Consider the following 19146-nt stretch of genomic DNA (forward strand, 5'->3'; position numbering starts at 1 on the left):
ATGCTTCACGGCAGCAGGCCCTGGAAAGCTTGTAAAGGTAGAGGATAAAATTAATGCACAAAAATACATGGAAACCTTGAAGGAAATCCTGACGCAGCCTGCAAGAGAACTGTCACTTAGAAGAAGATTTGTTTTCTAATAAGACAATGACCTCAAGCATAAAGCCAAAGCTACACAGGAATAGCTTAAAAATAAACAAAGTTCATGTCCTGGAGTGGCCAAATCAGAGTCCAGACCTCAATCCAATTGAGAATTTGTGGCTGAATTTGAAAAGGGCTGTTCACTCACAAACCCCTTGAATTCTGACAGAGCTTAAGCAGTTTTGTAAAAAGCAATGGGGAAAAATTCCAGTGTCTAGGTGTGCAAAGCTGGAAGAGACCTATCCACATGGATCAAGGTTGTAATTGCTGCCAAAGGTGCATCTACTAAATACTGACTTGAAGGGGGTGAATACTTAGGCAATTATTTTGTGTTTTATATTTATAATTAATTTAGATCACTTTGTAGAGATCTGTTGCACCTTGACATGAAAGAGTCTTTTTCTGTTGATCAGTGTCAAACAAAATGTCAGATCATGTCCACTGTTGTAAAACAATAAAGCATAAAACTTTTTATAAGCTCTGCAGTAGAGTGATGTAGGATCGGAAGATGTAGATTCCTTGTGGGTACAATTAAGAAACTGCAAGGGTAATAAGACCCTGATGGGATGTAATGCTGAGGCTTATGAGGCTTTGTTTAGTCTGCATTTGGAGTATTTTGAGCAGTTTGGGCCCCTTATCTAAGAAAAGATGTGCAAGTATCAGAGAGGGTCCAAGGGACATTCAAAAGAATGACTCTGGGAATGTAAAGGTTAATGCTTGAGGAGCTTTTCATGTCTGTGGGCCTAGGTAGAGTGGACACAGAGGGGCTGTTATATATCGTGGGGGGAGTCTTGGACCAGAGGACGCAGCCTCAGAGTAGTGGGACATCTGCTTAGAACAGAGATGACAAGGTATTTCTTTAGCCAGAAGGTAGCAAATTTGTGGGGATTCATTGCCACAGACAGTAGTGGAGGCAGTTATTGGGTATATTTAAAGCAGAGGTTGATAGGTTCTTGTTTAGTCAGGGCATCAAAGGTTACAGAGAGAAGGCGGGAGAATGGGGTTGAGGGGAATAGTAAATCAGCCAAGATGGAATGGTGCAATAAGATCAATAGGCTGAATGGCTTAACTTCACTTACAAACTTATGGTAATTTTGAGCTGAGATTATCATTGATTAGTAACAACAATTATAGTCTTTTAAAAGGAAAAAGATGAGTGTTTAAAAACGCAAACACGAGGAAATCTGCAGATGCTGGAAATTCAAGCAACACACACAAAATGCTAGTGGAATGCAGCAGGCCAGGCAGCATCTATAGGAAGAAGCATTGTCAATGTTTCAGGCCTGATGAAGGGTGTCAGCCCAAAACGTCGATTGTACTTCTTCCTATAGATGCTGCCTGGCCTGCTGCATTCCACCAGCATTTTGTGTGTGTTGAGTGTTGTTACTTAGTTATCTGTATTTATTGTTTTAATGAAAGTATAAAAGAGTTTGAATTAAATGAAGTATTTTAGAAAACTTGTTCAAAAATAATGTGTTAATCTTTTTAAAACGGCAATAGAGAAATAGTAAATAGTAATTTCTAAATAGGATTGTTACTGTAATGGTTAACTATCCAAATATTGATGTGTACAGCAGGGCTGTGAGGATTTTAAAATGTATCATCCAGTGTCATTTGTTCTGATAACTATCTAGCTGGTGTCAAGCCAGCGTGAGACATTTCCTGTAAAAATATTTTTCTGCTCTCGGGTTGTAAAAATTCATTCACTGCTTCACTAGGCAATAAAGATGATGATTGTGTATCTTTTTACTATAGATGGGCGGCTCTGCATGCCGGCTGATCCAAGATGTTTGCATGTGGCACAGGTTTGTCACTAGAAGGGTGTAGTGGTTGGAAATACTCTTCAGGTTAAGCAGCGTCAGTGATGAATGAGAAATAGAGAAAGAATGACGCCTGAAAGATTGATGACATTTGAGGTCTGCAGTCATTTTATAAGAAGTATAAACAATTCCTTTACTGGCTCCTTTTCTGAGAAGTGTTGGTAATGTGAAATGAATAGACAGTTGTGTGGGAGAGGGTCACAGAAACAGTGGTGGTAAGAGAGCAAGCAAGCATGGGAAGAATGGCTGTCACCTGGCTTCCTGAGTCGGTGAGTGAGCAAGGAGTCTGCTCAGCACATCCAACTGTGCTTGGCTCTACCCAGCCCCTGACTGTTGTGGTTCAGGAGACGGATGTAGAGAGAAGACATATGTTCAGATCAGTGTGAATGTTCAGTTCCCACCCAGTAGAAGATACAAATCATCCCACCAGTCTCCCGAATGCTCACTGTATGCAACTGGTGTCCGTGAATCAGATGTTTATAACCTGGGGAACACCTTGTATGGATTGGTCAGTAAATGGATTGATAGAGAGATAAGACAAGTTGGTTGAACAGAGAGGAAGATGTTGAAATCTGGAGCAACAATCTACTGGAGGAACTCAATGGGTCAAGCAGCTTATTAGGGAGGAAAGGAGTTGTTGATATTTCAGGTTGAAATGCTGCATCAGCACAGATGCTGCTCCACCTGCTAAATTGAAAATAAAATCTTGTAGAATTTAAATAGCTGAACCAGCAGACCGGTGTTGTCCATTCCACTTGTTAGTTTCAACTAGTAACTCCCAACATTGTTTGAAATCTTTCCCAGGGTCAAGCAAATGGCACGCCTCAGGAGTCAGCACAGAGCCCAGCAGATGCTGCGGATTTGGTGGGAGAACCCACACCTCCAAGCGCACCAGTTTCCGGGGACACCATGGAGACGTCCGGCACAGAGCCTCAAACGGCCCCAGCAAATCACCCTCCAGAAACCCTGGCCGAAGGGACTGCTGAGGAAGGCACAAGCACCTCGGAGGGCACTGAGCCGAGCGTGGGCTTGTCATCGGCAACTACCCAGACTGAGGAAGCTCCCCCTGGGCCCAAGTAAGTGCAATCCAAATGTGTCAACCAGTTTACATATAGGATTCTTTGGGGGTTTCTTCTGTTTACGCCATATATAAAGAGCTCCAGAGGAGTACTGTAGTTCATGACACTCATGAGTGTCAGCTTGCACACTGATGAGCTTCTTGGCTTCAAGTTAGTTGGATGTTTGACTCTCATCTGTGGGGTCTTGAGGCCATGATCGCAGTTGATTGCAACGTTGGAGCTGCTGACTAATGAGATGTTAAGTGGGTCAGCCCAGTTGCGTGGATGAAAGGGATTTTGAAGTGCTAGCTTAAGAATGCGCAAGGCATTCTGGACAATCTTTACCCCTTGGTACTGCCCTGGCCAGCACCTGCCCCTTGGCCGCCATACTGACTGGCTCTTGACACCTAACCAACATTTTATCAGGTCATTTACCACATTGCTGTGCCAAAGTGTGTGTATTGTTGCACTGTAATTAAATTTAAATCTTTCTAAATGTCCAAATTGTGCTTTTGTTTTGGAAAGAATGGATACCTATTTTGTGCCAACTATTTCACGTAAGTTTGGATCTATGGTGCTGCCCTTGTGTTTGGAGTACATACTGAATCAATTTTACACTATTATGATGGGAAACACAGAATCTTCACTGAAAGGAACATTTTCAGTTTGTCTAACTGATTGATGGGTTTCTTGGACAAAAGCCTTGATGATTTAATGAAAGTTGCAATTTTATGGGAACTGCAATCATGGACATTAATACTATAACCAAGGAGGCAGTCATTAAGTTCCAAGCAAGAGAAAATCTACAGATGCTGGAAATCCGAGCAACACACACAAAATGCTGGAGGAAGTCAGCAGGCCAGGTAGCATCTATGGAAAAAAGTAGTTGACATTTCGGGACGAAACCTTTCTCGAAACGTCATCTCTACTTTTTTTCATAGATGCTGCCTGGTCATTAAGTTCATTGTGTCTTAAGTTGCCCTGAGAAAGAATAATCTTTACTATATTAGTTTTGAGTCTTGGCCTTGTAGATTATAGATAATGTGTTTGCCAAACATATTTTCAGTGGCTCCTGCTTCAACATCTTGCTCTGGTGTGTGTACTGAATCCTTAACAACATCCAGTGATTGTCTGTACTAACCTCCATTCTATACCAATTACCTTAAATTCACAATTCCTGTACCTTTGTTTTTGCCCTGGATTGTAGATTCCAGCATCTGCAATCTGCTGTCTCCATTTTACTACTCCATCTGAAGTCTCTTCAAGCCATGTCGATGTTAAAGTTTTGCTGCTCTCTTTGACAAGAGTTCTGTGATGACCTCTATCACTACTCCTCCTCTGGTTTTACTGCACTTCTACTTTCCTTTAAATCAGTCGCATCCTCTCTACATTCCAATCTCAGCCTGAAGCATCAATAGTTCCTGTCATTTCCTCCAAGGTGTTGCTGAACCTACTGAGCTCTCCCAGCAACTTTTTTTTGATAGTAAAACTACATTCCTGTTTAATTAACCTATCTGCTTTGAGGAATATGCCTTCCTTATTCAAATTATACAGCACCTCACTAATCTTCCATCTCTTGAGAGGAATGTGTGTTCCGTGTTTAAATTATCCAAGTGCTTGATTAATCTTCCCTCTCTAGGGAATAGGCTCTATCTGTTCAAATTATTGAGGCACTTTGATTAAATTTTCCCTCAGTCTCACTTTGCTCCAAAGAACACCACCCTATCCTCAATAGTTCCTTCTCAAAACTAGACCCTACTATCATAAACTCCATAGGATCTCTAGACAGGTAGCACAGATTGAAGATCTTTTTATTCAGATATACATTTATTTATCATAGTTACATCAAAATATACAGTGAAGTGCGTTGTTTGTGTTGCAGCCAACATACCCAAGGATCTGTTGGGGGAAGCTCACTAGTACTGCTGCTCTTGCTGCATCAACACAGCATGCCCACAATGTACAACACTGAACACACAACATAAGCTGAACAAAACAAGACAGCCACAGCAAAACGGGCCCCTTCCTCACCCTTCAACTCCAGGACAGGCTGCCTCCAGTCCTTCGTTGTGGAATCTCTGTTTGCCTGACTTATGATTGTAAGCGGTTGTGGTTACCTGGCAATCTCTCTGATAGTTGATATGCTTTTAAAATCCCAGCTGTGGCTGGTGCAAGACATTTCCAACAGTGAGGGTTACCTCCTTGTTCCCTCCTTGTGAGTTGATCTTAAGTTAACAAAATTAGTTGATTGTCTTTTGAATTGCTTTGTTTTGACCACCTGAGCAGCAATATTGGAGACTGTAGTCTTCTGCTTAGCTCTGTAGTTGAAGGATAGTGTCACTTTATGTGCATACAATGAGTCTATGTATATAACAGTTACTTGTGTATTTTGTTAAAGGGCTGCTTTTTTATTTCCATTTATTTCACTATGTTCTGTATGCTTCTTGTGTTTTCTGTGCTGCATCAGATCCAGAGTAACAATCATTTTGTTCTTCCTTTACACCTGTATACTGAAGAATGGCAATTAACAATCTTGAATCTTATAGCTGTCAGCTCTGCTCTAGGTCCCAAAATTCACTTCACCCTTGTGGCTCCTGGCAATGCTCTGCATCCCCTCCTTCCCTGAGCCCAGCACTTCCTTCTCTCCTAACCTTGCCTTCGTTGCCCTGTTGGGTCTGGAAGCACGAAGTCACTTACTCCGCACAATCTTTGCTGATTTGATTCGACGCAAAGGACGCATTTCATTTATGTTTTGATACACATTATAGCAATATAAAGCTAATATTTCCCTGCAACTCTTTGCTTGTTGGAAGACTGCATCCAAATTGTGATGTGCCCAAGCTGTTACTATGCATTCAGTGTAAGCACCATTCCTTGTACAGAGTGGTGTTTCTGCAAGACTTTTTCAACCTTTTCAACCTAGGTAGTCCAATAGATCACTGAACTAATCCACAGTGCCATTAAAAATCTCTTAATACACCGGTAAAGACCACCTGAATATTAGGGAAAGATTGAATAGGTTAGGACTGGAGCACGGGTGAGGGGAGATTTGATTGAGATATACAAAATTATGAGGGGTTCAGACAGGGTAAATGTGAACAGGCTTTTTTCCATTGAGTCACATAGGGGTCACAGGTTAAGGATGAAAGCTGAAATATTTAAGGGGATCCTGAGGGGGAAATTCTTCACTTGGAGAGTGGTGAGAGTGTGGAACAGGCTGCTCGAGGAAGTGGTGGATGCAGATTCAATTTGTAACATTTAAGTACATGAATGAGAGGGGTATGGAGAGCTATGGTCCTGGTGCAGGTTGATAGGAATAAGCAGTTTAATTTGTTCGGCATAGACTAGGTGGGCCAAAGGGCCTGTTTTTGTGCTGTAGCTCCCTGTGACTCTGGTTGTGGGATGCTTCCTGACATCAAAGAACTCAACTTTGTTGGGGGGAATGAAATTAACTGAAAATATTCATGTAACACAGTATCTGCAGATTTTCTCTTGTCCAAAGATATTAGTGTTCAGTGCGCAGACAGTCTATGGAGATGACAGTTGATTTTTCAGGTCAGCAATTTGATTACAAAGAATGCAAGTCTTTGTTGATTCTAGGTGTTGAAGACTGATAATATTAACATGGTAAATGTTTTAAAATGCCTTGGGAAACAGTGATGAATATCAACTTACAGCATGATCATTATCTTTAGATCTTAAGTAGAAAGCATTTGCGGGCAAAGAATTTGAGCTAAGTATTTGGAACAGGGAATTATTGTAAATGCATGCTTTTAGAATGACCTTAGAACCTTTGCAATTGTCAGGAAGGGAGGGCATGACCTGAACAGGCAGGCTGTGTCGAAGTTTGTGTTCTAACTTGACCCTTGTTCTATTTCAGTCACCCATCCCCCACAGAGTACCTCGAGGTCCTGATGGAGCTGCAGCGGGTGGAGTCGAGGCTGCAGCCCTTCGTGCAGAGGTACCAGGAGATCCTGAGCACAGCCACTACTGCAGACTACAACAACAACGTACGCCAAAAGATTGGTAACCCTCTACACTCCCAACCCCATCCCCACCCACCATCCTCACCGCAACTACTTCTGCAAATCTCACTCATTCAAATTTCCCCTAACATTCTTGGTAGAGGGACAGGGTATTAGTTGACCATTTGGAACTAAAGTGACAAGTTTCAATCATGGGAATTCTCCATCTAGGATAGATAGTGTGTAGATGATTCTGGACACAAAGGAGGTCGGCGTTGTGGGGAATCAGGCCAAGTAGATTAGCAACAGTATTGTTGAGGAGCCGACCAAGTGCAAAGGGCAAAGCATTCAGGAGGCTGAAGCAAGACCAGGCAAGATACCGTTAACGGGATGATATTGAGTCATGTTGTGAAACAAGGGGATCTTGTTACATACACCCACAGATCTGTAAAGGTAACAGGTAGATTAAAATGGCATACTGAATGCTTTCTGTTATTATATGTGGCAAAAATATAAAAGTAGGAAGGTTATACAAGAACTGTAAACAAGATTAGTTAGCCCAACGCCTGAGTACTGGGTACAGTTCCATTCAATTTATTAGAAGAAATATGTGGAAAGTCCATTACTGATCACCTGTCAGCTGCAGCAGGCTTGTCCCATTGAGGTGAAAGAAGGGACAGAGGTTTATGTTACCTGTACTGGAATATTATAGCTATGAGATATGGTAGAAATGTTCTGTTTAGGGAAAGTAAGGAGGCTTAATAAGTACTGTAAAATTCTTATGGGTGCATAGAAGAGTTAAAGAGGAGTGAATGAGTAGCGTTTGATGGCTCTGGGCCTTTACTCACTGGAGTTAAGAAGAATCATTGCAACTATTGAATTTTGAAAGGTCTAAATAGAGTTGGCATTGAGAGGATGTTTCCAATGTGGGGTGAGTCTAGTTCTTGAGGTTGTTGCCTCAGAATACAGGGGTGTCCCTTTAGAACAGAGATGAGGAATTTCTTTTGGCCAGAGGGTGGTAAATCTGGAATTCATTGCCACCGGAGGGTGTGGAGGCCAGGTCATTGGGTATATTTAAGATTGATAGGTTCCTGGTTAGTAAGGGCATCCGTAATGTTACAGGAAATAGGCAGGAGAATAGGGTTGAGAGGGATAATAAAACAGCCATGATGGAATGGTGGAGCAGACTCAATGGGTTGAATGGCCTAATTCAGCTCATGGTCGTAGACCAGGAAACATGGATCTTCGAGGAGTGATGAGGAAAATCTTTTGACTGAGGGGTGTGAAGCAAATTGTGTGAAAGGGTAGTGAAGGCAGTACCTCTCGTCATATTTTAGATTAATTTGCGGATAGATGGAGATTTGGGACCTGCTGGGTGATGAACCTTGTGCTGGAAGATGAGGTCAGGCTGGTTATCTTTGTTTTGACCAGCACGGATAAGTGAGCTGAAGAGCCAATGATTCTCTGAGCTGAGCTGCTCATGATGAGGCTGTGTAACTTGCTGCAGCTCTAGGTTGTTTCATTCCTTGTCTGTTTCCCATTTTAAGACCTATTCAGCCAGGCAGAGAATGTTCCAGAACATGGGAACATCTTGCTCCTCGTTCCAGCTTACGGAAGAGATCATATCTAATCTTTGTTCCCCCACTTTGGCACCTGCAGGCACTAACTCTTTTAACAGAAAGCTGGTAACTGAGTCAGTGTTTGCTTCCCTTGGACTGTACTTCTAACACCCAAACAGTGGTTTCCTAAATTCCCATATGTGGCCCATTTGATTTTGAAGGTTATGGATCTTATTGCTCAGTTTCTGGGTCTGTAGTTAGCTTCCTGCTGTATGAAAGGGGTTTTCACTAGAAAGGGGCAGCAATGTAGTTAGTGTAATTACAATGCCAATGACCCAGGTTCAATTCTGCCGTTGTCTGTAAGGAGTTTGTACGCTGTCCCCGGTTCTTGGAAGAGCAACACCCAGATACAGAAACCAGGGAATAATCGTTAGTACAAGTTGTGTACTTATCAGTGGGCTTTCCCACGCCTTTCCTTCCAACAGACAGAGAGCAGGGAAGAAGACCAAAGGATCATCAATCTGGTGGGAGAAGCCCTTCGTTTTCTAGGCAACACCTTTGTGGCCCTGTCCGATCTCCGGTGCAACCTAGCGGCCAGCACCCCTCGCCACCTACACGTGGTGAGGCCGATGTCCCACTACGCCTCACCCGTGGTGCTGCAGCAGGCCCTGCCCATTCAGGTGAGTTACCACACTTGGGAGACCTGTCTGTGGAGGGGGTGATGGGTATCAGGTGGTGTGGATCTTGCTATCTGTGTCTCACACCAGGACCAGGATTGCACTGATGGGAATAGCCTAACAGAAATTCACAATTGATCTGTCAAGTACAATAAAGTCATGCAGTTAATTAGCACAGAAATGGATTCTTTGGCTAAACTCCAGAATTTTTTTCCTGTCCACCCCTACCAAATTTTTCCAATACACCATATTTTGGTATGACAAATGCTCTGCGTGTGAGAACAATAAACTGCAGATATGGATACACTCAGCACATTACGGATAACAGCCTTTCCTCTATGGACTCAGCAAAGCAGTGTGCATAATCAAATGCCTCACTCATCCCAGACATTCTCTTCTCCCCTCTCCCATTGGGTAGAAGGTACAAAAGCTTGATAGCACGTACCGCCAGGCTCAAGGACAGTTTATTATCAGACTAATAAATAGTTCCCTAGTGCAATGACTCTTCACCTCACAAGGTCCCCTGTTGTGATCTTGCACCTTATTGTTTATCTGCACTGCACTTCCTCTGTAGCTATAAGCAGAATTTGGCCATTCAGCATTGAATCTGCTCCACCATTCCATTTTGGCTGATTTTTTAATCTCTCTCAACCCCATTCTCCTGCCTCCTCCCTGTGACCTGTGACACCCTGACTAATCAAGATCCTATCAACTTCTGTTTTAAATATACCCAATGACTTGACCTTTGCAGCCATCTATGGCACAGATTCACTACCTCCTCCTGGCTAAAGAAATTCCTCCTCATTTCTGTTGTAAATGGACGTCTCCTTTGAAGCTGTGCCCTCAGATCCTAGACTCTCCCACTATAGAAAAAATCCTCTCTACATCCACTCTATCTAGGCCTTTCAATAACTGATAGGTTTCAATAAGATCTCCCCCCCCCACCCCCCATTCTTCTAAACTCCAGTTAGTACAGGCTTAGACCATCAAATGCTTCTCATACTCCTCATAACCTTTCATTCCCGGAATCATTTTTGTGAACCTCCTGTGCATCCTCTCCAACTAGCACATCTTTTCTTTAATTAGTGGCCCAAAACTGCTCAGAATACTCCAAAGTGCACTCTGACCAATGCCTTCTGAAGCCTCAGCATTACACCCCTTTTATATTCTAGTCCTCTTGAAATTAATGCTAATATTGCACTCAACCTGCAAGTTTTAAGGAATTTTGGACAAGGACTCCCAATTTCTTTTGCACCTCTGAATTTAGATTTTTCTTCCCATTTAGAAAATAGTCTGCATCTTTATTCCTTCTCCCAAATTGCACGTCTGTACATTTCTCTTTATTCTGTTCCATCTATCACTTCTTTGCCCATTGTCCCAATGTGTCTTAAGGCCTTCTGTAGACTCCCTTCCTCAACACTACCTGCTCTTCCACCTATCTTCATGTCATCCACAAGCTTGGCTTCAAAGCCATTAATTCCATCATCCAACACCGACCCCTGTGGAACACCTCCAGTCACTGGCAGCCAAGCCGAAAAGACCCCTTTATTCCCACTCTTTGCCTCCTGCCATTCAGCCAGTGCTCTACCCTGTTGCACCTAATTCTGCATTCTGTTATTGCTTTACTTTGTTGTGCCTCACTGCATTGGGCAGTGATCTGATTGCTATGAGCAGTATGCAGGACAAACTTTTCAGTGTATCCCGGTACCTATGACTCTTAATATTCCTATTCCAGTTCATCCATGCCTACCTGAATTAGCCCCATTTGCCTGTGTTTCACTCATCTCCCTAAACCTTTCCTATCTATATACTTGTCTAAATGCCTTTTTTAAAGGATGCCTAAGACTTTAGTACTGTACTGTAGTTTTATCTATTGCACTGTACTGCAGCTGCAAAAAAAAGCAAATTTCATGACATATGTGAGTGACGATAGACCTGATTCAGATATGTGACTCCATTGTGGGACTGAGAGTGGGAAAGGGTCAGGGAGAGGGAAAAAGGGGATGGGAGTGGGAAACACCAGAAAGACATTCTGTCATGATCACTAAACCAATTGTTTGGAATCAAATGACCTTGCCTCGTGTCTCAGGGCTGGGTGTGTCTGCACCCACGTCACCCCTCACGCCTGGCAATCTTCCTCTGCCACCTGTCCCACATCCCTCTTGCAGTATTCCACCCTCGCCATTCCCAGTATACTTTGCTCCCACTAAATTTACAAACTTGCTCTCTGCTCCAAGTTACTATGAATAGAAAACTATGCAAATACTATGCAAATATCTTAGGCACCCTAGCTACATGTATGTGCCTAAGACATTTGCACAGTACTGTACCTGCCTCTGCCACCTCCTTGGGTAACTCATTCCACATACCCACTACCCTCTGTGTGAAGAAGTTGCCCCTCAGGTCTTGTTTACATTTTTCCCTTTTTATATTAGGCCTTTCTGATACCCTGTGGAGAAAACCTTAGCTGTTCACCCTGTGTGTGATTTTATAAATCTCTAACGTCACTCTCAGCTTCCTACGTTCCAGCCCATCCAGTCTCCTCCGGTCTCGGTAGCATCCTTGTAAATCCTTTCTGTGCCTTCTCTAGTTTGACAACATTCTCCCTATAGCAGGGACACAAGCACGCAGTACTCCAAATTAACCTTTGTCAGTGTCTTGTACATCAGGATGTGCAAACTCCTGTGCTCAGTATTCTGACCGATCACAGCCACTGTGTCAAGTGCTACCTTCGCAACCCTGTCTACCTGGGTCATCACTTTCAGGGAACTAGGTAACTGCACCCCAGGGGTCCCTGTGCTCCGATACTCCCCAGGGCTCTAACATTTCCTGCACAAGTTCTGCCCTGGTTCGTCTTGCAAGATCGAAGGCAAAAACTCTTACTTATCTTTTTAAAATGCTGTCTGCCTTTCCTCAGCCCACAGGATTAGTTGATCTGTTGTAATCTTGGATAACCTTCACTGTCCAAAACTCCCATCACTTTTTGCGTCACCTGCAAACTTACTTACTATTTCTCAATCAAGTGGAGTGGTTAATGATCTCCTTGAGTAAAGAAGTCTCTGTTCACTTTATGGTCTGAGGTGGCCAACCTCTATCTGTACGTGTCCCTGCCAGTGTAAAGATTACAGTAGCATGCCTCCATAGTTGGGTGTGGGTTGTACACGTGCAGTCTGTTCTGCACCTTCCCCCAACCCCTCGCCATCTCCTCTGATACTAAAATTTCAGCTCTTCCTCCTTCCAGCAGATCAATGTCGGAACGACGGTCACCATGACGACCAATGGCAACCGAGCGCAACACAATGCTGAGGGGCAGTCACCAGCCCCAGCAGCCTCTGGCGCTGCTCCCCCCACACAGTCATCAGGTGCTGAGACGCAGGAGGCCCCAGAGAACCAGGGGCAGCAGAGCCAGAGCCAGGGCTCCCACCCCCGGGTCATTCGCATCACTCACCAAACCATGGAGCCCGTCGTCATGATGCAGATGAACCTACAAGGAGGTGCGTCAAGAGAACTTTCTAGTTGTGTTGAATCCCTGTCCTGGGGAGGGGTGGGAGTGCAGGTGGTCTGCCATCTGATGGGTGGATCTCCACTGCTTTCCAACTGCTTGAAAATCCTGATAGTTTGACTCTCTTCTGACTCACGGGGGTCCAGTTATGTTCCCTTATACCAAGCAGGGTGCTGGTTACAGCGCTCCTTTCTGAATCAATGAAGCCCAGTTCTTAGTCAGTGTGGCCTTCGTTCTTCCACTCCCTTTTAACTGCTGTTTTGCCTTCCTTCAGTCCTGCTTTGCCATACTTTTGAACCCACAGGGCCCCATTGCCCTGCTTGCTTCTGAGCCAATGGGATGCCACTCCCCTGCTTGCTTCTGAGCCAATGGGGCACTGTTTCCATGCTTGCTTCTGAGCCAGTGAGCCCCCGGTTCACATGAAGCCTCAGTTACTATGGTCCTTATTTTCGCTAAACATTGTTTTTACCATGTACTTCTCAAAAATTGACTGAAATTATGTTGGAGAATTCATTTTAATAATTTCCAATATTCCAGAAGATCTGCTTGTCTGGCACCCCCAAGTCCTGAGTGTGTTGGATTAACAGGGTTCTTTTGGACATGTGTGCATTATTCTTAATGTATGTGATAAACCTGCCCTTCTCATTGAATCTGATCTATTGTCAAACTTGACAATTTCAGCCGTGTGTAGCAGTTTGCGACTACAACCTTCTTACTCATTCATTCTCTGACAGATTCCGCCACACAGGGTAATTCTTCTACAACAGCCTCTTCTGCCACAGGGACCTCTGGGCCAGGTAATGCCATTTAGCTGATCGTAATGCTACCTCTGCAAGATGTGTCAAGTCCTTTACATTCGCTCCCAGAATGGCTTCTTCCCCACTGTTATCAGTCAGAATCAGAATCAGGTTCACTGGTACATGTCGTGAAATTTGCTGTTTTGAAGCAGTAGTACAGTGCAATACCTAAAAAAAAAACCTATAATTTACAATAAGAAATTATATTTAAAAATAGTGGTACAAAAATAAGGGGAAAATAGTGAAGTGCTGTTCATGGGTTGGTTCATTGTCCTTTCAGAACTCAGATGGCAGAGGGGAAGAAGCTGTTCCTAAAACTCAAGCTCCTATAGCTCCTCCCTGATGGTAGCAATGAGGAAATCATGTCCTGAGTGACTGGGTCCTTACTGATGGGTAGCACCGTTTGAAGGCATCTTTTGTTGCTCTTTCACATCCCCTTCCTGGTGGTGCTCCTGTGTTCTTGGGCTCTTCATTCTACCTCTTCTGTGATTGTCACCTCAGCGCTACTTTTTGCACTATCTTTGCATCATTTTACTACTTTGTGCTTATCTCTATATTGTAACTGTGATTTGGCAGCAAGCATGTAGTGATCTCTAAACCCCATGTCCTCCATTTTTGCTGTCAGGTGGGATGCCGCATATTCAGATTCCAGGGATGTCAACCGAATTCATGCAGACCATCATGCACCAGATCACCCAGCAAGCCATGGCAGCAGCTGGAGCAAGCTCAGGTATGGTCGAGCATCCCCGCGCCTCTGTAAATGAGTAGAAACCAAGCAGTCCTTTTGTCAATCTCAGTCCAGTTTTAGGGACCTACTGACATTGACATCTTATGGCTACCATAAGACATTGGAGCAGAATTAGGCCATTCAGCCCATTGAGTCTGCTCTGTCATGCTGATTTATTATCCCTCAACCCCATTCTCCTGCCTTCCCCCCCAAAACCTTTGACGCCTTTACTAATCAAGAAACTATCGACCTCTGTTTTAAATATATTTTAAATATGTCAAAAAAATGACTTGACCTCAACAGCCAGTTGTGGCAATGAATTCCATAAATTCACCATTCTCTGTTTAAGAGATTCCTTCTTCTCTCTCTTCTAGAGGTATCTTTGTATTCTGAGGCTGTGCCCTCTGGTCCTAGATTATCCCACTAATGGAAACATCCTCTCCATGTCCACCCTATCAGGCCCTTCAATATATGGTAGATTTCAGTCAGATCCCCCTGCCACTCCAGTGTGTAGTGGCCCAGAGCCATCAAATGTTTTGCATACCTTAGCCCTTCCTCTGGACCCACTAATTCTAGAATATCCTTCCTTGGATATGGGACTCACAATACTCCAAATCAAGCACCTATACTAGGGAGGGAAGTACATGCAGTGACCGGTAATGTCAACATACTGGAAGTTTTTGAAGTGAATGAGGGGATTTGATGATGTAGCATGGTTGGAGAAATATTTTAACTCTGATAGGGTGATACAATAGTACAGTATACAAAGCAGTCCTCTGGCCAACAGCTGTGGGCTGGGGCAAGTTTAGTAGATCATGTGGCATCTGTGGAGAAAATAAAATTGTCAATGTTTTGGGTTGAAACTTGTGTTTCCTTTGGCTCATGATACCAAAATTAATCGCAATCTTTTCTGCCTGCACATGATCAAAATTCCTCTGTTCCCTGAGCATTCACCTCTAACAGCCTCTTAAACATCAATATCATATCTGCTACCGCTACACTTGGCAGTGCATTGGAGTGCCTCACACTTCTTTAAATTTCCTTCCTCTCAATTTAAATGCATATCCTATAGTATTTAACATTCTACCCTGAGACAAAGGTTCTAACTGTCTCTCAACTGTGTAATAGGGTCCAATTAATTGATAGAGGAATTTGAGAAAAGTGGTTTCACATTGTCAGGTTGGGAATCAAATACTGCAGTAATTTTCAAAGTAACAGAGATGCAGTTGTGGGTAACAGGGAAAGAAACTGGGAAGTGGGTTCAGCTGGAGAGAGAGAGAGAGAGAGCCAGTGGGCTGAATGGCCTCTTCTTGCATGCACACATTATGTAACTTGCACAGCATGGGCATTAAAATTACACTGTGAAATGTTAATGTAAATAGCTCCAGGGCTTGTGGAGAGAGATGTGGGAGCGTAATCCATGAATTTGCATTGCATAATGAAGCAGGAAGTAATTATGGAGCATGTCATAATTCTTGTGAAAGAGTAATTGTTTTTTTTTGTCCAAGGGCAATTTTGAAAGTTAGGGCAAAGAGATTTAACACGCATAAATATCAAAACAGTTTCCTCGTGTTTGGCATTACGTGTCCCGGACAGGGAGAGATCTTGGGAATACCATAATTAAAAACTTTGCACTTCATCTTGTGCCCCAGTATACACACAGAACATAGAACAGAACAGCATAGTACAGTCCCTACAGCTCACGTTGTTGTACTGAACTTTTAACCTACTCTGAGATGAATCCAGTGCTTTACTCCCATCTAGTCCTCCATTTTTCTTTTAGCCATGTGCCTGTTTAAGAGTCTCTTAAATGTCTGTAATGTATCTGCCCTACCGCCACCTCCAGCAATGCGTTCCACGCACCTACCACACTCAGTGTTTTTAAAGAAAACACTCACCTCTGATATTCATCCCCTCCTCATACTCTCTGTCTAATACCTTAAAATGATGCCCTCCTTTATTAGCCATTTCCGCTCTGGGAGAAAAGTGCTGGCTGTCCACTTTGTCTCCCTCCACAAATTCTGTGATCTCCAAAGAAATCCTACCACTAAACATATCTTACCCCACCCCAACACCTCTGATTTCCACAGGGATTGCTCCCTCTGGGATTCCCTTGTTCATTCGTCAGTCCCCACTAATCTCTCTGCCCCCCCCCCCCCCCGCAGGCTAAAAGGTCTGGTGTTAAAAATTTGTGAACCCTGTAGCATTTTCTCTGTTTCTTCATAAGTATGACCTAAAATGTGATCAGATCTTCACACAAGTCCTACATTAGATAAAGAGAACCCAATTAATTAAATAACACAAAAAACATTATACTTGTTCATTCATTTATTGAAAAAGTGATCCAATGATGATATATTTTTTGGAAAAAGTATGTGAATCTCTGGGGTAATGCCTTCTACAAGAGCTATTTGGAGTCGGGTGTTCCAATCAATGAGATGAGATCGAAGGTGTGGGCTGTAGAGTTGCCCTGCTCTATAAAAAAGACAAACAAAGACAGTGCCTTGCACTTCTCAAGAAAAATCTGTTTATGTGCACATGCCTCGATCAGAACAACTTTCAGAGGACCTTGGAAGACTTGTAGAGATGCATGAAGCTGGAAAAAGCTACAAAAGCATTTCTAAAGAGCTGCGTGTTCTCAGTCTACAGTAAGAGAAATTGTCTACAAATGGAGGGAACTCAGTACTGTTGCTGCTCTCCCTAGTAGGCATCCTGCAAAGATCACACCAAGAGCACAATGTGCAATGCCGAACCAGGTGAAAAAGAACCCAAGGGTAACAGCAAAAGACCTGCAGAAATCACCAGAACTTGTTAAGAGTCTCTGTTCATGTGTCCACTATAAGAAAAATAGTGAACAAGAATGGTATTCATGGAAGGATACCACTGCTCTCCAAAAAAAAGTTACTGCACGTCTCAAGTTTGCAAAAGGCCACCTGGATGTTCACGACACTTCTGGGACAGTGTTGTGTGGACAGATGAGACAAAAGTTGAACGTTTTGGCAGAAATGCACATTGCTATGTTTGGAGAAAAAAGGGGCACTGTACATCAACACCAAAACCTTATCCCAATTGTGAAGCAAATGAGGGAAGAAGCATGGTTTGGGGCTGCTTTGTTGCCTCAGGGCCTGGACAGCTTGCAATCGTTGAGGGAACAATGAATTCAAAATTGTAGCAAGACATTTTACAGGAGAATATCAGGATAGCAGTTGGTCACCTGAAGAAGTTGGATAATGCAACAAGACAATGATCTGAAAGAAAGTCCTGACAATCCTGTGGAAATGTTGTAGGACTTAAAGTACCGTAAGTAGTTCACGTAAGGAAGCCCACCAACCTCCAAGAGTTGAAGCAGTTTTATCAGTAGGAATGGCCTAAAATTCCTCCAAGCCAATGAGCAGAACTGATAGCAGTTATTGAAAACATCCAGTTGAAGTTAATGTTTATGAAAGGGGGTCACACCAGTTACTGAAAGCAAAGGTTCACATACTTTTTCTAACAAATACAAGTAATACTGGATCATTTTTCTTAATAAATAGATAAGCAAGTGTAATGTTTTTTGTGTTATTTAATTGGATTATCTATCTAGTTTTAGGGTTGACAAACTTTTAGCGCCACTGTGTCCCTACAAGTGGCCTAAGTGCTACACCTGCCCCATTTTCCTTCTCTCTCACCTCCATTTAGTGCCCAAAGCAGTCCTTTAAGCTGAGGCAACACTTTACCTGCAAATCTGCTGGGGTTGTCTATTGTGTCTGGTTCTCCAGATGCAAGCTCCTCTACATTGTTAAGACCTGTGGTAAATTAGGGGACCACTTCATTGAGCACCTCTGCTCCATCTGCCAAAAGCAGAACTTCCTGATGACTGAACATTTTAATTCTGATTCCCATTCTGATTTGTCGATCCGTGGTACCCTATTGTGCCAGGATGAGTCTACCCTCAGGGTGGAAGACCAGCACCTTATATTCTGTCTGGGAACCGCCAACCCGATGGCATGGATTTTGATTTCTCTTCCAATTTTTTTTCTCCCCTCCCCTCCCCTCCCCTCCCATCTTCCATTCACCACTCTTGCCTCTTACCTCTTCTCACCTGCCTAACACCTCTCATTGGGACTCCCGCTTCTTTCCTTTCCCCTATGAATCACTCTCCTTTTCTATCAGGTTCCTTCTTCTCCAGCCCTATATCTTGCTCACCTACCTGCTTTACTTACCTTCTAGCTATCCTCCTTCCCCCTCCCCCACCTTTTTATTCTGGAGTCTTCCTCCTTTTCTGTCCTGAAGTAGAGTTTCGGCCTGAAATATTGACTTTATTCATTTCCATAGATGCTGCCTGACCTGTTGAGTTCCTCCAGCATTTTGTGTGTGTTGCTCTGGATTTCTGCAGACTTTCTCATCTTCATGATTTACACTCTATCTATGCCTCTTATCAACTTATCCACCTCGATCATGTCACCTCTCATTCTCCTTTGCTCCTGAGGGAAAACGCCTAACTCACTCAGTCTATCCTTATAAGACATCCACTTTAAAACAGGCTGCATCTTGGTAAGTCTCCTCTGCACCTTCTTTAAAGCTTCTACATCCAACCTGCGGCTTAATTGGTGAGGAACTGGGAGAATAAAAATATAGGATTACATGCAGGGTTTCAGCCCAAACCATTAACAGTTGTGGCTCAACATGAGTTCCCACAGGTTTTCTTTCTTAGGATTAGTTTAAATAGATGTTTGATGTGTCTGTTTTTGTGTTCTTAAAGTAGTTTATACTCTTGTATTGCCAGGAAAGACAGGTTTGTTATTACCTCGCTGTTGTGGCGAGATCTGGGTTTCTTGTTGGTTCAGGTATGATAACTCATACTCCACTCTCCCTTCCTACCCCTCCTCACAGCTCCCCACCCTGCTCTCAAGACTACACCC

The 19146-nt window shown here is 43.3% G+C and overlaps 1 protein-coding gene across 6 annotated transcripts in view; it reads left to right on the forward strand.

The window, feature by feature from the left end:
* Positions 1–19146, forward strand: part of LOC140718335 (large proline-rich protein BAG6-like) — a 127376-nt gene that overhangs the window by 74352 nt on the left and 33878 nt on the right. For 4 of the 6 annotated variants that reach the window (XM_073031930.1, XM_073031922.1, XM_073031949.1 and 1 more), the window contains 6 exons: positions 2765–3036; positions 6899–7028; positions 9028–9222; positions 12461–12713; positions 13456–13518; positions 14144–14248. In XM_073031930.1, coding sequence (XP_072888031.1) covers positions 2765–3036; positions 6899–7028; positions 9028–9222; positions 12461–12713; positions 13456–13518; positions 14144–14248 — 1018 coding nt within the window. The remainder of the gene's footprint in view (positions 1–2764; positions 3037–6898; positions 7029–9027; positions 9223–12460; positions 12714–13455; positions 13519–14143; positions 14249–19146) is intronic. The other 2 variants (XM_073031940.1, XM_073031966.1) reach the window with 1 other exon arrangement.

This window comes from Hemitrygon akajei, chromosome 2, assembly GCF_048418815.1.
Source record: "Hemitrygon akajei chromosome 2, sHemAka1.3, whole genome shotgun sequence".
In the NCBI taxonomy this organism is placed as follows: Eukaryota; Metazoa; Chordata; class Chondrichthyes; order Myliobatiformes; family Dasyatidae; genus Hemitrygon; species Hemitrygon akajei.